The following is a 21,704-nucleotide window of genomic DNA, read 5'->3' on the forward strand; positions in this document are numbered from 1 at the left end:
GCAGAAGAAATCACAGATGCCCTAGCAGTTTAAAATTTTCTGATTTACAGAATCAATGTTACAAGATTCCCGGGCCTACTCACTCGCATTGGAAACATCAGGCTCTTTATTAGCAAGGTGAATTTATAAGCTGGAATCGCCCCTCAGCCTCCAATAGAAATGATCTATTTCATTGATAGAAAGCAAGGGCCAGGAGAGCCATGTTTACCTCGGGGTTTATGGGTGGCCTTGGGAATAAGGGTTAATTGAGCTCAGAGGTGCCTGCCCATTGCGGTGAATTAGTGGTGTGTGCAGCTATCAGCAGGGGCCTGGGGGCTGCTCTTACTTTTGCCTCAGAAATCTCTTTGTGCTGTGATCAATACCTCACTTGTTTGGCGTGACTATAGATGATCCGGGTTCAGCTTTTATCATCTTTTATCCCCCAAATGAGGCTTTTGCAACAGTTGATGTCCCATGATGGAAGTCTCATTAGAGACACATTGTTTGGCTTTTCTCTCCATCCCTGTATTTAAATGCACTGGGGAAACAACACTCGATCAGTTGATAAAATGCACAAATTTAGAAATGTTGTGATCCTATTCTAAATCTCTACATGAAATTCCAATAAAGTGGATATAAGGTTATTTTCCATTTCTACGAAATGGAAATGGAAACGAAAAAGATGTCAACTTTCCTTTTCCGGCATGCTATTACCCAGAACTCCCTATTAGTGAGCATTTCCACAGCAAATAACTGGGGCTTACAGTGGAGATGAAGATGCCGGCACCGGCCTTTCCTGGCTTCTGAGTAAAGACAGAAAGATGCAATTATGTTAAGTTGATTTTAGCATTCAGTGTTATTTATACTAACTTGAATATGGGCAAGAGCTCCAGCTGTTTAAATTCCACATACACCACTCAGAGCGACCTTGAAGCAGTCACTTACCCTCTCAAGGCATTTGTCCTTTCTAAGCAGTAGTTTCCACGAAGGTGCCCACCTCACAGACTTCTGGCAAAATGCATTAAGTGCCTACTTGTGTTTTGTCATTTTCCTATGTGCCAGGCACACAGCACACTCGTTGCTCGTAAATAATAATAACCAGCGTTGTCACCAGTTCCCCATTCACCAGAGTTTGTTTCTTCACCAGAATACCCAATAGTCTCATCATTCTACAGGACGTAGTTTATTGTAAAACTTTCCTAGGAACTTCCAATCCAGTGACTTGCTAACATAGCCAGCTCAATTTACTGAGGAGGTGGATTTGGCATCAGCTCTTCCAAAGTAGAATGTTTTCGTAAGGCTCTCATTTGCCTGGAATGAATATTAATGGCAATCTTCTCAGAAATGAGAAATTGAGTTTAATGTTATTGTCCCAAATTTTTGAGACTTGGCAGAAAATGTTGCGAAACCCATGAGCTCAACTCGTTTCTACGGGACACTTATGACCCCATAAAATATCAGGCCTTTCCCCCTCGTATCTATCTACTTGATTGTGGTGAGGTTGTACTTGGGAGCAAGCCTGTTCCAGAGACTGATGGGGACACAAAGTACCTCCACTTGGACTCAGCACACAGATATCTGCTCTTCCTGTTAAATGGGAACAATTGTTTTGGCTGGTGTCTTTTTTTTTTTTTTTTTTTTTTTTGAGTGAAATGACTTTCCTGACTGCACACAGCTCAGTAGCACCAACACTTGTGTTTTTTGATCCTGACAACTAGCAGCTATTGGCCAAGAAGGAGGACATACAGAGGGTTTGCCCTAGTGGAAAGACTGGCTCTCTCTGTATTTTCACCATGGACAGGAGACAAATCTCTTCTGGGTTCACCCACCCTCCAACTAAGCCTTAGAAACCAGTACCAGCAATAATGCCTGACCTGAACCCCAGCACCAGCAGGTGGAAACTTCACGTTCAGAACTCTGCCTTCCCAACGGACTCTGAGGCCGCAGCTATTATACAAACAAACTAGACAGTTTCCTCGCTCAAAGTGTAGCGGTCTTCACAATACTCGTGGCTCTTGCTTTAACTTGAGTACCAGATTTATTTCTGCCTGCCTTTATTTTTTCCAGTAGTTGCTTTATGCAGCTAAGCATTTTATTGTTTATTAGGGTTTTTATTTTGTTGTGTTTTGTTATTGGTCTACATTTTTTGCTCCATACTGTGTGTGTATGTGTGCGAGTGTGTGTGTGTGTGTGATGATGTGTTTGTCATTTTGAAGAGCAATGTAATCCATGACATAGAGATTTCTCAACACCAGATGCAATTAAATCTATTAAATATTAAATGAGGAGATCAAGAATTTCAACTGTTTTTCATCCTTTATTCCAAAGTGACTTCATTTGGCAAGAAAGCCCTTTGCTTTGACAGCACTAATGGCTCTCCCAGAAAAAGAGAAAAGGAAAAACTCCTGTTCACTAGATGGAAATGGAGATCTAACACCCATCTACAATAAGACAGAGTTAACCTGGTGGGGATATCTAAGTGTATCTAAACTTAGCGCAATAGCTAAGTTCCAAACTATGCCATTTGCTAAATATAGCCCAAGCCTAAGTTGTGTCTACTTCCTGTTTATTTTGCAGCTTTCTTATTCTGTTCCGAATTAGCAAAATTCCTCAACAATCAGTGGACATAGCATCCGAGCAAGGGAAAAACAGAAATCCTGGTGCCACAATTGTAATCTGAACATTCTGGAACAAGCACTTTTGGATTTCTGAGTTTGTCTATCTCAGATCCAGAACTCTCTGCAGATTCACTACCCAGGGTTATTTAATAATTTAGCAGTGAAAAATCTTGACATTTTGATGTACTTGTTAACTTCTAAATTGTACTTGAAAGACTTGCTGAAGGCTTTTTGATTTAATGACACAACACAGCATTGTTTCATAATATGCAAACATTGTTTGTTACAAACACTGCAAAAGCTTAGAATTTTATAACTCAAGGAAGTGAGAACGTACTGTTTTCTACTTCATGTTTGATCTGCCAAATCCAAAATTAAAATGTACAAAATATTAATCCTAGAGCAGCTAACAGCAAATATTGCCATCAGCTTTATTTCTTTTCTTTTTTCCTTTTTTTTCTTCTTGTTCTGATTGTCAGCCACACCACTGCAAAGCAATGGGAGAAAATTATCATGGAGGGTGGGAGAATCCTCAAAATGAATTATTCATGGATCCAATTGTAATATTTGTTGCAACAATAGTAAATTCACTCGCCTCTGATTATACAATAAATAAATAACTCTTTTTCTTCCTGACAAGGAGAACTTTCATGTACAAAATTATTTTTAGGCCAATTCTCCTTATTATCCTTTTGTAAGAAAAGTTCTAGATATGAAAGCCAAGGAAGAAAGGGAAATGAAAATAACTTTCCAAAAATGGACACCCAATATTGTATAAAGAGGAAACAATTTTCAGGTTAAAAAAAAAAAAGAAAGAAAAAACATGTCATTGCTTCTTCAAGGAATACTCAAGTCTTTATTTTCAAGCAATCTTCCTGGGCCTGGAAAATCATAAAGGCAAGTATGAGTAAGTCTAGTGGAAAATCTGTGACGTTAGCCTTGGCTGGAGCTGTATTTTTAACAGGCCTTGAATGTGTGTGCCGGATTACCCAGATGGTCATACAGGAATCGGCCTGATAGGATTAAACCTTTATGCTGAACTCTGCTCCATCTGTTCGCCAAGGTTTGTCTTTCCTTATCTGAATATAAATTTTTAGCCTTCTTGTGTCTGGGAGCTGGACTAAATTCAGCATGAAAAACATAGATGCGTGCAGATAATGTAACATTTCATTAGTTAGTCTCAGTTGCTTTCAGCTTGATCTTTTTTCTAGAAAACATTTTTGTGAAGAATTTTCCTAAGAAGGAATTTGAAAGTATATAGAGTCTACTTTTTTTTTTTTTTTCCAGAGGGCTTTGTCTCTCTCCTCCTAATGAATTCTAGGACTCATTCGCTTCGCTGTCATAATAGGGGTTTCCATTGATGTTTGTCCATAGAATAGAAAAGGGAGACCTGGGATCCTCTCTGCAGAATCTGAGGATAAGAGTAGATGATATATAATTCCAATTGGATGAATGATTCAAACACAACAGATTCATATGTGTTTTGTTCTTTTTTTTCCATTACAAGAAGATTGATATTAATCATCATCTGATAAAATTAGCTCCAATCGCAATTTCTATCATTTCCATTAGGTTTTCTATATTTTTAAGGAGGCTTTTTTTTTTTTGGGGGGGGGGGTGGAGTATAATTCAGAGCTTCATCTTGAATGAAATAGGCTGACATTTGTTTTGCCCTTCTGTGCATATATATCCTTAGAAGCAGTGACGCTATTTATTAGCTGGCAAAGTTGGCTTGGGCAAGTTTCAGGACAGAGGCTGGTGAGTTACCAACAGGCCAGAGCCTGGTAGATGGTTCTGGGGGTTCCAGCCCTGTGACAAGGGAAGGAAACGAGGGCTCTGACTTCTGGGCTCAGCAAAGCAGGTCAGTGTCAGAATTTTCAGGCAAACAACATGCAGATGAATGAATAAGTTGCAAGAAAGAGGGATCTTTTAGAACCTACTTTGTGGCTGGTTTATGGCAATGTGATTGCTAAGATGTGACCTATATATGATTGTGATAGAAAATACGAGAGAGAGCAGCCCATGGAGCCTCAGCTCTAAGAATATCAGATCCCTCCAGCAGTCTAGTAGTGCTCCCTTGGCTTTCCATAGTCCCACTGGTCACACTGGCTCTTGGCTCTTTGCTATCGTGAATGGCAGGTTAAAGCAGCTCATCAAAAAATGTAGGCTTTCCCACACACAGGTCTAGTTATTTATGCAGCACCCTTAACTGGACAGTCAGCGGGCAAAAGCAGCAAAACTCCCCATTCAAGCTACAGATGATTTATTCTCATTGGTAGGCATCTATGGCTTTGGCTCCTTAAATTGACAAGAATTCTAGTTGGGTGACAAGGCGAGGTTGCCTTTCTGGAAGCAGGTGATCCTGAGTGATGAAGCTCACGATACGTAATCTCTTATATAATGAACGTGCTCACACACAGCCCCAGTGTCTATTCTGCACATTTTATGTTAAACAAGGAAACTCTGACCGGATATTCAACCCCATTGTTTATATCTGCTTTGCCCAATACAGTGGCCACTAAGCATATGCAGCTACTGACATTTAATTTTTAATATTTTTTTTTTTTTTTTTTTTAAGAAAAAGTTTTCTCGGTTACACTAGCCACATTTCAACTGGCAATAGCTCCATGTAACTAGTGACTGTCATACTGGACATGACAGAGGTAGAATATTTCCATCATTCCTGGAAGTTCCATTGGACCACACCAATCTAAGAATTACGTTTAAATACCTGAGCTTCTAATTGTTAACAAATAATCAGAGCTACCACTTATTGTAGCCTGACCTCCACATGCCAGGAACTCTGCTAGGAATAATCACTGTCTAATACCTCCAACAATGATCACAAAATCAGACACTCCTAGGGCCAGGCAGGAAGGTGAGTAACTAAAATGGGCTGGGGCAACACGGTGGGAAAGGTGGGGACTGGGGCTAATTGTAGAGCATATGCCCCACCCAGAAGGAACACAACTTCTCAGTTGGACCTAATCATTGCCACTTGAGAATGTGGGTCCAGAACCACCAGCTCTTCTGAATATAAACAGAATTTGCAAATCCTGCTTTTCATGTAAAATCTTTTTATCTTTACTTGTAAAGCGACAAATACATAGTTTCTTGAAGCACCATGCAAACCAAACCTAAATATACACTTTAGCTCTGGATTCAGTCCATGATCTGATTCCTCTCCCCCCCCCCACCCCATGTGCAACTTCTATAAATCCTTGGGGGGCCAAGAATCATCTTTTATTAATTTCTGTGACTACATAACTAATACTGCCACTGACTCATCAAACAATAAACACAAACCACAACCACTGCCAATTAATTCTACTTCTGATTGTTCAAAGCCCCTCCCAGAACAATACAAAAGTCCCCAGCTAGCCTTCCCTTGCTATGCAGAAGATTTCCTATAAGCAGTTTGGGAGACAAGCTCCCTGCTCCTGAAGGATTTCTATTGTCATCGTGCACGACAGCATAGATAGTGACTTTTTAAGGAAACCGTGTTTTGAATGTGAGCAGCATCTCAAAATCAACCTTGCCCAACCTTTAGGAATGCACAACTCCTGCTTTGTGCTTTTCAGAATAGTGATGCTTATATTTCTCTCCACGACCAAGGCTGCTACTGCAAATGTATTTGAGTGAACTTTTATTATTGAGAGCCTTATCGTTTTGAGCCAGTTTCCTCTCCGCCCTGCCACATTCAGTGACGCTGCACTCCAGTGTTTGTTAGAGCACAGATGTTTCCGTGGTGATGATCGGTGACGTCACGAGCACCGGAATGTGTATCATCGAATTTATCCAGACAGAGGAGCAAAGGAGAGTGGGAACGCCACTTCCATTTGAACGGCATGAGGCCTGACTCAGCTTCCTCAACAATTGCTCTTTGGGGTCTGAGCTGTTCAGTCTGAACTGAAAAGAGCAAACACTCACAGTGGCCTGTTTGTGATTCATTTTACTATTGGATTTAATTATGTGCAAAGTCCCCTGTACATATCAAAACCCAGATTCACCTTCTTCAGATGCCAGCTTTCAAAACATTACTGCCCTACTCAAAAGCTTTGTGGTATTTCCCCTTAGCCTACGGATCAAGTCCACCCTTACGAGTCTGGCCAATTCTCCCTCAATCTCAGTCCACACCACTGCAAAGTGGAGGCAGGACTCAGCAGCACTTAAGGCCACTGGCTCTGACTTCAGGAGACCTCGGCTCACATTCCAGCTTCACCACTTACGAGCCTGGGCAAATTACGTGAGTTAATCTATGTGTACAGAGCTCAGCACAGAGTATGCAATGAATAAATGTGAAAGAGAAATTAAGAAGATGAGGAGCTGCAGGAGATGGAGGAGAGAGAAGAAGGGGAGCAAGAAAATGAAGATGATGATGCCAGGCTCTCCAAATCCACCGTCTCCAAGCATACTTTGCGCATCCCCACTTTTTTTTTTTTTTTTCAGGAAGATTATACCACTGACTCCCATCCGAACAGCAGTTCGCCAAAAACACTGGTCTTCTATGTGAAGCTGTTTCTTTCCATCCCAGTCTACAAAACACTAACCCTTCAGTGAACTGCTTCGTCTCTTTCCTTTTCATCGGTCGCTTACTGCACTTTTACTTGAACTTTTATCTTGATGTACGTATGTGTTTATGTGCATAGCTGGATATGTACCTGTGTGCAGGGACTTCATTTATTCACAAACTGGATAGACTCTGCACTTAACCTGATAATTAACTAGCACTGTTAAGTTTTCAAAGGGCTTGTCCATATATTATCTCAATTATTCTTAACATCAACCCTAAGGAGTAGGTAAGCAGATGTTATTCTGAATTTCACTTTACAAATGAGGTAACTTAATCTCAGAGACTCACTTGAACTTGAGACTTTGAGAGTCCACGTTGGTTGATAAAGTCAAATATTTAAAATACCCAAACTACCACTCAATTTTAGTATTTATTTAAAATTTCTGCTCAGTTTGGCTAAAATATTCACTTTAATCATATAAACACAGTCAACGTCCCATAAAATCTTAGTTGTGCAATTCCTTATTCCCCAGATAGAGGGTGGATATTTATTAACTTTACAGAATATTACTACTCTATTTCCAAGTAAAGTTATTTTCCCCCTAAGACTCAGCCCCATGTATGAATTATAGTAAAATCTCTCTCGACCTTCTTCTATTTCCAAGTTCAAAAATGGCATCCTAATATAATACTGCAGGTGCCAATTTAAACATAGGAACATTGCAAACACTGCCAGACTTCAGACTGAGAAGCTTTTCTATTGTTACAAGTTGGGCTGCTAAACACAGAGTTTGAACATCTAACGCAAGTGATAGCGGCACTATGAGAACCTACATTTTTAAAGTGCAGGGTAGTTCCCCTTAACTTTCATTTTTCAACCTGGACGTTATCCATCTCAATGGTGTTCATTAAAGAATTTTGCACATATAAAAAAATAATAAAAGTTTATTGATTAAATAGGTTATCATAAAACAGTACCTTAATAACATTTTCCCCAATCTTTTTTTTTTTTTGAACAGCAAGGGTTGGATTCCACAGGCTTTAGCTAACCAAATCAAAGAGTTTCTAGGATTCTGCCAAAGTTGAAAGGTAGAAGAATCTGAGGTCTAACTTTATAGATTTGTTGCACATTATAGTTACTGGAAGAGCATGGCTGGTTTGATGATTCAGCCAGAAGATTTTAGCAGAGAATGACTAAAACTATATTTTCCTCTTCTACTAAGAAATGATAAAATACATTGGGACTGCTGGGACACGTTCCCCTCACCCATTACCCCACACATAACATCCCTAAAAGCATCTGCCTCGGGCTCAGCACATAGTAGGTGCTCATGGTTGTTGGCTTCCCAACTGTGCTCAAAAGAGAAGCAGACAAAGAATAATACAGAATTAAAGAACGTTCTCAATTTATAACCACGTGAACTTTTCTCAGTTTTCTAAATAACAGCCAAAGTTTACTAATATTTGTACGTACGAGTACTTTACATATGCTTCTCTCTTGAAATTTGTATTACTTTGCCACAAGGTCAATGAAAGAAACTGATGTGTTGAGAAGAGGCCCCAAACCTGAGCATGTCTGTGCCTCTGTTCCCTGAGTTCTGCTCCATGTTTCACCAGAACGACGAGTGAGGAATGTGGGTTTGAACAACTGGTGTCCTGCAGATTGCAACTGTCAATTAAATAAGCCAGCAACACAAGAGGATACATTCGCATATAAAATATTGATTAATTTCACAGACCGGGATAAAAATGTATTTGTGCTTTGGGTTCTGCTTTCATGCTTAGTGGTCAGATAAGTATTTGGCCAATTCAGATCTATTTCTGTGCCCTGTGGGCTCGAGAGTGTTACTTTTGTGTTTCACTTTTCTTTTCCTTCTCTGGTTACCGTCTGGTTTCCCATGTCTGTTGGAGCCTCTATTATGACTGACCAGCAGCATACGTTTAAGCAGGATTTTAATTACTAGGTCATCTCCCAGCCAACTTGCCCAAGGCAGGCTGGCAGAAAAGTCCTACAATCCATGCCTCAGACTTTCTCTTGCTCCTCTCCAGGTAAATCTCTTTTTTTCTGAGGATGCTAAAATCATGCTGATGGCATCATATTCATCTGATAAGGGTGATGATCACCTAATTTCTATAAAGTTTCATTTCTGTCCACTGAGTATTTCAAGTTGCAGGGCTGGCACAGGGAGATGAGATGGGGTGCCCGATAGCGTGACGTGATACCAGGATTTTTTATCTTAACCCAGAAAAGCACCTTCCCATATATCAGTGCACATGCCAACTAACATTCCCTGGGGATTTAGCACAGATCTGGCTTTTCAATTTGCCTTTGAGTAACGTCGTCAATTTGCTTCAATTGAAGCAGGAATTATATTACGTGATCAAATAGCAGGAGAATTTCTCTCCACCTCTGAAGTCCAATGTGAGGGGATTAGCATTGACTAAACAGTGGAAAAGAACAGTGGTGATGACCGCCTTGTGTCAGCTATTTGGAGGTCCAAACGCTGCAGATACAAAACGTAACTCTTTCTGTTTGGCCACAACCAAATCTTTGAAGGATGGCCTCAGTTTCCCTTGTTTGCTGAATGGAGAGAATAAAGGCAGTGCCCTCCTATGGTGGTTAAGAGCATTAAAAGAGATGATACAGACTGCTTAGCACTGGAACCTGATGGTAATAAATGCACAAAGGCTGTTATCATAACAGCAAAATCATCATTACTCTAGTCTAAACATTGGTCTAAAGCGAACATTTTACTGGGCAAAGAGTTCTGTTAGCCTGTGATTAAGAAACTACATTGAATCCATATCTTCAAGTAAAAGAGAACCCAACCTAGGAGAAATTTCCAAATTTATTTTCTCAAAAATGGATCTCAGACCTAAATCACCGTCTTTGTTAATCCTCACCCAACTTCTGATATTTGGTGCCCACATGCAAGTTTGGGCAGGCTTTCCCCTGGGCCTAAAATGCTCTTTCCTCTTTGCTTAATGAAGTGCTACTCGTTCCTAAAGTGTCCCTGATTCTTCAGACCAGGCAGAGTCCCCTTGATTAAAGCTCGCTTAGCCGTCTGCATTTCTCCTTGATATGGTTACCATCACTGCACTTTGAAAACTTCTATGTGCAAGTATTTGCTGAACATCAACACACAAATACACACACACACACACACACACACTATATACCTCATGGTGTCAACAACTGTCCTCGCCTTTTTTACCTCTGCATCCCTATTGTCTAATATCGTAGGCAATCGATGAATATATGTTAAATAGATGAATGATTGAAAGGATGAATAAGCCAATGGCCTAAACAGGAATGATCAGAGTTGTTAAGATAGTAAGGAACTAAACAGAGTAGCTTAAAAGTTGAGAAGTCTTCCAGTGGTTATTAACAATTGCCACTACACCCACCCTGGGCTTCCGAAGCTTATCTGGCCCCCATTCCAGCTGCAGACACTCCATTCTCTTGGGGGTTAAAATTAGAACCAGTACACCCCCCTGCAGTGGGCTCTAATCATGCAAGAGCCCAGGTGGATCTTGCTGACAGATGTTAAGGTTAGAAGGAAGGGTAGCAGCCAGATGAGAAAACAGAGCCACCCCCTTCCGGAGGTACCAGCACTTCCTGTCTTTAGGCCTGGCTGGTTCCTGCCTGCCCCACCCCTCCCCCATGCATCAGTTTCAACACAGTTGCTGCTCCTTCTGTCATTTGAACTCAAATCCTATCTTGGAAATTGATGGGCGATTCTGCCCCTGACAACACAATGTCAGCTTTGCTCAGTGTCCAGCTGGTTCCGTATATATTATCATAATGTGCTGCCTGGGTGGACCCTGGCTGATTCTCTCCCTTGACGCCAATTCTCCTTTCCACACTAATTTCTCCTCTGCTACATGCAGACACTACTTGCTTAAAAAGAAAAACAGAGTTAACAGCTTAGGAGATGTTTTCATTTTTAAAATCCTATGAGGACATTAAATCTATTCTAATGGTAAACTGAGCTAAAAAGATTTTCTTCTAACAAAACAGTATTTGACTCCTTAAAAAAAGTGTTTCCCAAGGTCCTACTGTTTCCTGGTGACGTGAAGGAATTACTTCCCCCAACCTTGAACAACTGCAAAACAGTGTTTCCCAAACTTCAGTCCTGGTTTAGCTTCATCCCAGAACCACACTTACGTTATTATGACTTATTATTTAGTTGCTATTCTGTTTATATTGACTTAGTTTCTCTTTAGTCTTGCCCTAAGCAATAATAGCTGTGAGCTCATGACTTTGGAGTGACTTTACGTATATATTTTTTCCTTTTGCATTAAAATAGACATGTAACTATTTTTTTTAAAAAGTCCCCCATCATCACCTAAAATCATGTCACATACTACATGGGAAACCTAGTCTAAAAGCTCATTGCTAACCATCGAGTTGATTCGCTACTACAACATCTCAGCTGAAAGAGAGAGAAGAATGTCAGATGAGAGCTACCTAAGGCACAAGTGGCCACGTGTGACACCCTGTGTGGCTTTTCCAGGCCTCTTGGAACCCACTGTTAACCTCCTGCAGAAATGCCCAAGGTGAAGGGAAGTTGGCGCTAGGTCTATCCTGTGGAATGACCATCAACATGGCATTTTGGAGGCCATTGACCAAGGCAGTGTGTGTGTGGCACCTCAAGAGATAGGCGACCTCTCACAGAATCAGCAGGGTTCAAATAACAAATCATCACAGCTCAAAGGGCTCTACCAAGCTCCTCCCCCAACTCATTTAATAGATAAGGAAACTGAGGCCCAAAGAAATCCAAGTACATCCTGGAGGTCATGTAGCAAGGTAGTGGCAGTGCTCTATTTTTATTTATTTCTACATGTATAACTGAAAATGTTCAGATAAAAATGCTTCAAATCCACTCTGGCCACACTGCCCTTAAATATCTCATCTTAAGGAGATTTAATGACCAGTATGGAGAAGCTTTCATCTGCATCTTTGCCTCATCTGAATCCTCTGAAATTCTTGGGAGGGAAGGTCCTGTGGCAAGTAAGTAGAAAGAGGCCCTTGGTTTGGAACAATCAATTATGAACATAAACACAACTGGAATTATGATGCTTTGTAACCAAATGTAAGATAAAAAATTAGATTTTTAAAAAGTCTGTCATTTCTGTCCAAAACATAAGCAGAAAGCACCATTCTCCTCCCCGACCCCACTCCCTACACACTTTGTGCTTCTTAAAATGAGTTAGGTGTGGCTCACTCATTTATTAGGTCACACAAAGTACCAAATACTGGAACTTTTCCACAGTCGATGGGTTTGTCAAGAAATTCATATAATAAAACAGCCTCTTCAAATCCACACCAGTTTCCCATGTGATTTGTAGCATGGGGTTTAGTAACCCTTCAGCATTGTAACAGTCACTTAACTCACAATCTCACAGTTTTCTCATGGTCTCCTTTTTCTCTACCTCGCATCCATGCCAGGGAGCCCATATGGCCAACATCTGATTTCTACAGAGATGCGTTAGAACATCCTTGCAAATAAATACAAATATTATCAGCCTCCTTTTTATCTTGCCAGCCCCACAGACAACATACCAGTCATCAAATAAAATCAGCATTTTCTTTATTTGACTAGCAGAATGTGGTATAGCCATGGGCAAAATAGGTTGTTGAAGGAAAATGAATTATAAGGTAAACATACACAGTATGCCGACCAGGAAAAAAAAAAAAAAAAAAAAAGGTATGCCCTGGGCTAACTTTTGAAAGGTATATTTAAGACACCAGCATAATTGCCTTCCTTGTACTGAGAAAAAAATCAGAACAGTGGGATAGGAGACAGAAAGAATTTAAGCACAAGGTGTAGAGCAAATAGTAGAGGGTACAGACTCCGGAGGAAGGCTCTCTGGCTTTGAACACTAGGTCTACTACATATTTGCTGTGCATCTCTGGGCAAGTTCCTTCACCTCTCCTTAGCCTCAGTTTCTTCATCTTACAACGGGGCGCCTATAGCACTGTGTGCCCAGCGTAACCAGGGCTCGCTGAGCCTTCCCTGGCATCACACTGAGGTCTGAGGTGAGGCAGACCTGGAATCCAGTCCCAGGTCCAATTCTGCTCAGTTTTGTGGCTTTGGGTAACTAAGTTATTGACCCTCTCTAGAGCCCAGTTTTCTCGTCTGTAAAATGGGGATAATAATAGTTACAGCTCATTAGATTTATGGAAGGATTGGATGGAATAAATAAAATGATATGTGCCAGCACAGTGCTGGCATATAGTAAATGCTCCAAAAATGTTAGTTGATATTAGTCCAAAAATAACAATCATAGCAATAATAATAATAATAACAACTACCTGGCCTGCTCACCAATAAGCAGAGCAGCAATGTCTCAGCACTATACCTCCTTTGTTGGCTATGCAGGTGGTGGTGTCATATTTAAATAAGGGTAACACAGACCACCAGCTTAGTAGTGACCTGTGGCTCATGAACTCTTAATCTACGTGACACTGCAAGCTTGCTGGCTACCAAGTCCCCAGCATTAGGATTCCTGGTGTTACCTACTTTGTGGATTACTCAGGGGATACACTGGAAATCGGTCTTCACTTACATCCTTGTTCACTATCTTGACTTCTTGCCGCGTCCTTTCTATTGCAAAGGAAGACAAAAGATCTGGATAGTCTTCACCTTCGTGTTCTGTTCTTGCATCTGTCTCACTTTCTCAAGTAGAAAAATCAATTGATAAGATGCAACATGCCTCCTCAGTAACAAAAGATGATGATGATATTTTTTCTACTTAGCCTGGACCCTTCACCAAAATGCTCTGGCCTAAGTGGGACTGGCTGGAGTTCTGCACCAAAACCAGTCCCCTGAAGGGCCATGGTCTATGTGTAAAGCCCATTGGTTTCTATCAGGAAGCTGCAGAGATTTCAGACATTCTCCTCATGATCCTTGGATTCCCACAGAACTCTGCAAGCCTAAGCCAACCTGCATTGTATCAGCCTAGGCATCACGGGTGGATCCCCAGTCCTCCCACATCCTGTGTCACCCAGCAACCAGTTAGCTGTGCAAGCCCCAAAATCCACACTCGCCGTCCAGCATATCATAGACAAGGGTAGAGAGCACTAAATGGATTTTGACAGCAACTAGCTATGTGAGTATGAGCAGGTTGCATCCCCTCTCTGGGTCTCAGTTTCCTTCCCTGGAAAACGAGGAGATATATTAGATGACCTTCCATACTTCACTGGCTATTCACTCAGCAAGAGCTGTGACTCAGTCATTGACCAGGGTGAGAGAGGAGAGAGAAAATGGGGAAGGTACATTTCTCTTTGTTTATTTTCACTCATTAATTTTAATTCTGTTGGGGTCAGACAAGTAATATACATTTCACAGGTCCAACAACATGAGCCGCCCTCCAGTCTAAAGGCCTTAAAATCGTAAGTCTCTATGAGTGCAAAAAAGACGTCAGTGGGTAAACTCTCTCTAAGCTACTTATGAAAAAAAGTGAATGAACAAGCCAAAGCCCTCTAGAAAAAGAACTCTCGAAGGCTTGACTTTCTTCCTATTTTGAACACATGCACTATTGACAGAATGAGAAGTAATCAGGGGGACAGCTTCAAGGCACAGCCAATTCCCCGCTGAGTTTCTAAAGGCTGGCAGGGAAGGGTGAAGTCATAAGCAATCTTGCCCTGGACTCTCCTGGCACACTAGCAGTTCATGTCATTGAAAGTGAGTTCATCAAAGCTCTGTTTGGTTGGTTCCCCCACACCATTCACCACTGCCACAGACAGTGGTGACCTGAGCATCCACGTGGGCCTGCGTGACCTGCTTCTCGGCACGCACCCCAGCCTCGTCTCCTGTCACCTTGCCAGTGGCTGGCAGCAACAGGAACCACCCCAGTCTTTCTGGGTTTCTTGAACTCACCTAAGCAACAGCCTTTGTATATGCTGTTCCCTCTGCCTGGGAATTTCTTTCCATCCCCTTTGCCGGGTGAAAACTCATTCATCTCTTAGGTTTTGGCATAAATGTAATTTCCCCAAAGAAGGTTTCCCTAACACTTCCCTCCTCCTCACCCCTTTTATGGTCCCTCTTTTATGCACAACTCCAATGACCTAGTTGTAAGTTGTGTTTAATATCTTTCATCTCTGTTCACATCAGAAATTCTGTGAAGACACAGGCTGCATCTGCCTTGGGCTAACACACCTAGCTTAGTGTCTAGCGTGGAGGGGATGCTTAGTATGAATGAATGGAGGAAGGAATCATCTGAAGTCCACCTTTCTGACACCGTATTCCTTGGCTGGAGATCCAGAGAAAGAGCTATACCAGAAATAGTCAGTGATCTCTCCCGAAGCCCTGTTGCTCCAAAGGTACCTCCTGAAGGAGGTGCCAGACTGGAAGGCATGTGTCAGTGGCTTCAGTTCACAGCGCCAAAAACTAGTGCATGCTACAAGGAGGTCTAGAGATGGCCCAACCCAGCTCTCATTGAACACATACAAAACTAAGGCCACAAAAGCAAAGTAATCTTCCCAGAGTCACACAGCTAGTTGAAAGCAGAGTCAGGACCTGTCCGACAGCCTGATCCTCCTTCTGTTAAGGCCACCTGATATTTACTAGCCGCTTGTTAGGTCTCATTACACAGAAGGGAGAAGGGTGGGCCTCTCCTTTCTATTGGAAGCTCTACGCTCTCTCTCAAGGAGTAATCTCCCCAAGGCTGAACCATCTTTCTCCACGTGTCCATAAAACAACAAATGTAAATGCTGCTGGGCACAGGGAGACCGTGGGGTTGGATACCCAGGGGCAACCAACGCAAGCAAACACCACTTCTGTCTGGAGTGAAAGGATTAAAGAAGGTCAGATGCTAAAGAGCAAGAACACCACATTGTCAGGGACAGCTGGGAGGGGATACTACAATGGGAAGTTCAAACCCAACTGGTGCTGGTGAAAATCTGGTTCTGTGTCTGTAATGCTGTAATCAGAGCAAAAACCCCACTTTTGTTTTGATTTGACTTGCATCATTTTCCATTTTCAAAAAGCAGGGGTGTTTCAAAGCATCTGTACTGGGACCAAGAAACCAAGTAGAATTTCAGGTCAGAACTCATGAACATTATTAAAATGTTCATCTTCTAAAAACTCTTGATTAATAGTTCTACTGATCTTCCAAATAAATATGAAGACTGTACAAATTCATAACAATAAAAATATCCCCAAATCTGAAGAACACCAGATTGAGGCCTTAACCCCACTCCCAGAAAGGGCACCTACTAATGGCCAGCTGAGCTCCCTGACCCGCTCAGGTTTCCCCAGTGATCAGGGAGGAGGCAAGTCCTCTAAGAGCCTAAAATAGGGAGAGAGTGGAGGGAAGAAGAAGACAGGAAGGGAGAAAAACACATGTACGCCAAAACAAAAGTCCCCTAAAAAATGAGCATTTAAACTGCTTGTCAGACAGCTTCCTGACAAAGCCACCAGAGTGTATTCACAGGCATTTGCATAAATGCTGCCGGTGAGTTCACCATAGCTGCTAGCGCTAATGGTACATAAAGTAATTTAGTCACTTCCCCCGGCATTCTATGTCAGGCTGATGAGCACCAGCAGTTTGCCTCCTTGCATATTAGATCATTAGATAATAAAGTGTTAGCGCATGCAAGCCGACAGGGTCCCTGCACCATAGCTTTGTGAGGGCACCGCATTTTGCCACAGGGTGGAGGAAAAATAGAGAAACTGATGCCATGACTGGCCTCAATGTCCAGTAAACACAACCTGAAACTCAGGCGAACAATGACAATATCAACATTGTCCAAGCCCTTTGATGATCCCCAGCGCACAGCCCCCAGGAATTTGCCCCAGTGACAGGAAGACAGAGCGGGCACACAAGCCAGAGCTGCATGTGTACATTCCTTTGGGTGACGACAATTCAGCGTCTTTGGCCCCACTCTTATGCTTTTCCGAAAATCAGAACCCTGAGAGCTGTCACGTTCGGAGGCTGCCTCTTTCCCCATCTTCCATAAATTCTCCCGTAAATATTCTGCGGAAGAAAACCTTGGTGTTTATGAATGAAGAATAAATAGGGGGAGAGCAATAACATGAGCTACAACGTACAGGGATTCACCCTCTTTGGACCACGCAAGACTCTATGAAATAAATTTGCCTTTGTCAACTCTCCCACTTGAAACACCGGGACAGTTAGTTGAGCACAAATATTCGTGAGTTTGGGGGTCATACAGGGAAGACGGCATGAATGTAAACATGGCCTCTATCTCTCTTATATGCAGAAAGATTGAACCACAAAAGGAACTTTCCTCCAACTGTCTGACAAGCAAGATATAAATAGAGATGAGCAGAGTAGCTCAAAATAATTCAGGCTACCTGTAAATGAGATGGTAAAAAGCCAGAATGAGGGAAACGAAGACTCCTATGGGTCACCTAAGAGGCGAAAATACTTGGCTACCTCACTGCAGCAGTTGTTGGAGGGAGGCGTGTGGGAATGGAGGGCCGAGGGGAGAGGCATGGTAAACAGGGCAATTTCAAACAGAGTTTTAATGGCAAGATAAAGTATTGCCATATCCCCACACCAACATGAATTAGCATCTAGGTCTACTACACATCACCAATGACAGAGCCCAAAGTCACCCTTTACTGAGTAGATATTTATGTAGCTATCAGCTTGAAGTGTCTGCATGAGTGGGTGGTTATGTGTGGTTGGTTGATTCATTCCACAAAGAAGCAGATTTCCATGTTACTGTCATTACAAAGAACCTTAAGGGGATATCTACCCTTTTATTCTTCTGGAGAGAAGTGATATAAGGCTTTGGCGAGAGGGAGACCCCCTAGCTGAAAGAGGTAGGACATACCCACATCTCCAGTGATGACTACCCATTAATAGTGAAATAACAGTGAAATGCCGTCATTTTCTTGAATAATAATGCTAACAATAACATGGCCATTTGTGACCTGATAAACTAGAAAAAATAAATAAAAGGTTGTCCTTAAAACTTAGAATAATATTGAAATCGCAACTGAAATATTAGTGTGTACACTTAGAAGTGAAAATACTTCAACTATATTTAATCCAGAGACTGAAAACTGTTAGTCTAGGTCTATAGTCTTCCTAAGTGACATTTCTGCCCCCTCTCCTCTCTTTAGGGTTTAAAAAGTTTGTAATTAGTTACCAACAATTAAAAATTAGGAGAGTTTTAATTCTTGCCAAAATGGAACATCTGGCCCCACTGGGCTTTCGCTCCCCTTGGTGACAACTGCCTGGGGCTGGGGGCAGCAGAGCGTGAACTTGCCCTTCTTCAGTCTCCACCCAGCCCACTTCCCCTCTGTATGTGACCTGCCCCCACCCAAGGCACACATTTCTACCACCACTAACCCTCCCACCCCCACTGCCGCAGGTCATCACCTTTGTTTTGTCAAGAAGGCCTCTAAGGCTACCAAAAGGTAAGCTGACTTGTCCAAGGTCACCCAAAGACTAGAGGTGAAACTACCTAAGAATTAAATTTAGGTTTCCTGACTCTTTTTTCACGACTCTTCCCTCCTTATCATGATGCACAATAATGTTCCTGACCTTCATACCCTAGAGGTGTCCTTTCTAGCAGGTTCTTTTATGGTTGGTTTGTGTTAGGGTTTTTTGGTGGAGAGATGTGTTCTTTTTTTTTGCATGGCGTCATGAGCTCTCTCATCAGTTTTCCAAGGGCAGGAATGAATGGGAGCTGAGTGGGGTCTGCACTTGGAGCACATTTTGAAACTGTGAACCCACGACTGGCATATTTCAAAGTGACGGTCAAGTCTGTCCCCGGACAGGACAATAACCAGTCACAGTCAAAAACAACGCTTTTGTTTTTAATCCGATTATCTCCAAATTGTGCTCACTGAGCATTTACCGAGTTTTTCCTTCTTCTTTGCACCTAAACATCTCTAGTCATATGCCTTAAGTGACTCCAAAGGTATCAAGAAGGCAACATTACTGTACAGTGAGGATCAGAATAATTTTAAGTACAGAAATGGAACCAGGAACATAATCATGAACAGGTGTTTCAAATGGCTTCCTACAAAAAGTAATGTCCATCCATCCCTGCACTAATGAAACCATAAAGCAGCAGCTTTTGAAAGATGACAGTTTACCTTAAAGAGACTGTAAAACTGGACGTGGTGAAGAATCCCTTCTAAGACAGCTACACCTGGCTAATTAATAAAAAGTACGGTTGGTGTATTCCGTAAGCAGAGAAAAAATCTGGCCAAAATGATGGTAGTGGTAGTGGTGTGTTTATTAAATTGGGATGCTGGCAGGGAAGGGAGTTTTGTACCTTATGAACTACATCATGGACTGCTCAAGGCCCCTGGAAAAATCAGGCTATTGGGTGGTTATTTGCATGGTAGGGTTTTTAAAAAGAATCCTGCTGACCAAGGCAACTGGGAAGTAAAGTGGGGGAAATGAGTTAAGAGTTTAATTTGAGACTAAAGAAAGTCTAGCACGGTGTTTGGTATCCAGTGGTCTCAGTCTCTGTTTCCTGGATGGATGGATGGATGGATGGATGGATGGATGGATGGATGGATGGCAGAAGGGTGTATGGATAGATACATTACATATACACGTAGTGCAGAAACGTTCAGACATACACTCAAGCCAGCCCATGGTTCCTTTGAGTGACATTCATTTTTCTTTATTCAAATTTTTATCTGGTTTCCTTCAGCCCTCTCAAAGGCACAATTGATTAGCCATAAAATCAAGACAAATGTGATTTCTCCCCACCAAAGTCTACCTACAAAAAGCAAGCTCTGCCATGTAGTGATGAGGGGAGGGGTATGTACAGGGCCCCGGAGGAATATTTAGTTTGGGCCTCACAATCAGAAAGTGCCTCTGACCTAGACTTTGAAATTTATCCCTAAATGAAGTTAAATATGTAGTAGTGACAGAGATGCGCCAGCAGAACTGTAAGGAGGATGGAGCTCATTATGCAACCACGTCAATTGTAAACTCAGAATGTCTCTTGATTTTTGTTACCCTGCTTTGGCCTTTCTTCGTTTTTTAGTCAAGTGGAAGTTTTGTTTTTTTTTTAAAGAAAAAGCAGTCACCGAGGTCTCCCTCTGTCTCTCAATAAGAAGGAAAGATACATTAGCCATTTCCAGGGTAGAGAACTACGTATGCAACTAGAAAGTCCGGGCCTCAGAGATATCTTCCTGTCTTTAAACAATCAGCATTCAATATTGTTCAACAGGACATTTGAAATTCAAAATGGGGTAGAAAATGTGGTGAAGTTGAAAGAAAGAAACCAAATAAATTCACAGTTAAAGTAGCAATGCCAACCAATGAAAATGATTCGCCTACCATGTTCCAGATAAGAGGGCGTACCTTCCGAGGGGTCAAGCCTCCGAGCCCTCCGCCCATGCTTGGAGTTATTATGGACAAACATGTTATCAGAGACTGCCAGGACATGGCCATCCACGTTGACTGTCGTAGACACCACGACCTGGAGACAGAAGAGAGAAAATGAGCGAACATTTTAATATAAAAGCATGGAGGGTAATAAACTCAAGTTAAATAAATAACAGCTGGGAGCTGAAGAAAATTGCATAGCTATTTCACATAATAACTGGTGCTTATGCTGTACAAGTCTAACAAGAGGAGCTATTGATGAGTGGGTCTTTGGCATGGAACGCTTTTGATGCAGTTTTAAGTAAAATTGCACAGTTTATAGTTATACAGCAGAAGGTACACTGTTAACCATAATTTTAACAAGAGGATCTTTATTAGCATATTTTTTTACACAAGGGTGGTTGTGTTTCACCTAAATTACCCTTCAGTTTAGACACTCAAGCAGATATCACAGTTGATCATGCAAATAAAAATCTTTTGAATCTTTAAAATATTCTCCCCCCCCCCCCCCACTGTGTCAGGGTTAAGAGGATAGAGAAATGAAAAAGAGTGAGAGCTCGTTCAGTGAGAGCTGGGATGCAGCTTTCTCTACTAGGTATCTTTTGAGGGTTTCTTGTACTTTTTTCTTCTCACATTAGTTCAGTTCATCAGACCAGCACCCCCCAAACCACCATCATCACCACTACCCTCATGACCACCCCCCAACAAAAAAAGTCCCTGCTCATTAATAGTCTTAGATCTGTGTTTCAAAGCCAAAAAAATGGTGGCACCGGTCCAAGGTACCATTCAGATACCCTGGCCACCTCATACACTGACTCTGAACCTAGTTTGCCAGAAGGGACACAGGCAAAGGTGTTTTTCTCAGAGAATTTTGACTAAGACAATGAGAAGAAATGACCTACACTTCTCCTTATATTAAATGGGGAAGAGGATTAAAACTGAAACCCACAGAGATATGTTTATTCATGCGACCTCTTACAACCAAATATAATAATTGTCTGTAATTGCAGCTTCGGCTCCCACCTCATGCTTTGACATGGGAAACAGCAATCAGCCAGCTCCCTTTAATCCACCTATTATGTTGACTAATTAACTTTGCTCAACAGTTTATTTCTTCCTCCATTATCAGCCCCTGTCAGCCGCACGCACCCCGCAGCATAGGGGGGACCTCAGGCTCTTTGATTGATCACCGATAGATTGACATGCAGATTAATTTAATTAGAATCACCTCACTTGAGAAATGAAAGACAATGGCAAGA

General features: G+C 41.8%; 1 protein-coding gene across 8 annotated transcripts in view; it reads right to left on the reverse strand.

Annotated features, from left to right (window-relative positions):
* The window catches only part of EBF1 (EBF transcription factor 1), a 375,520-nt gene that overhangs the window by 100,820 nt on the left and 252,996 nt on the right, over positions 1 to 21,704 (reverse strand). For 4 of the 8 annotated variants that reach the window (XM_019740498.3, XM_019740508.3, XM_019740473.3 and 1 more), the window contains exon 8: positions 20,398 to 20,539. In XM_019740498.3, coding sequence (XP_019596057.1) covers positions 20,398 to 20,539 — 142 coding nt within the window. The remainder of the gene's footprint in view (positions 1 to 20,397; positions 20,540 to 21,704) is intronic. The other 4 variants (XM_019740527.3, XM_019740518.3, XM_019740480.3 and 1 more) reach the window with 1 other exon arrangement.

Source organism: Rhinolophus sinicus, chromosome 5 (assembly GCF_057876585.1).
Source record: "Rhinolophus sinicus isolate RSI-liver-muscle chromosome 5, RSI-T2T, whole genome shotgun sequence".
Classification (NCBI taxonomy): domain Eukaryota; kingdom Metazoa; phylum Chordata; class Mammalia; order Chiroptera; family Rhinolophidae; genus Rhinolophus; species Rhinolophus sinicus.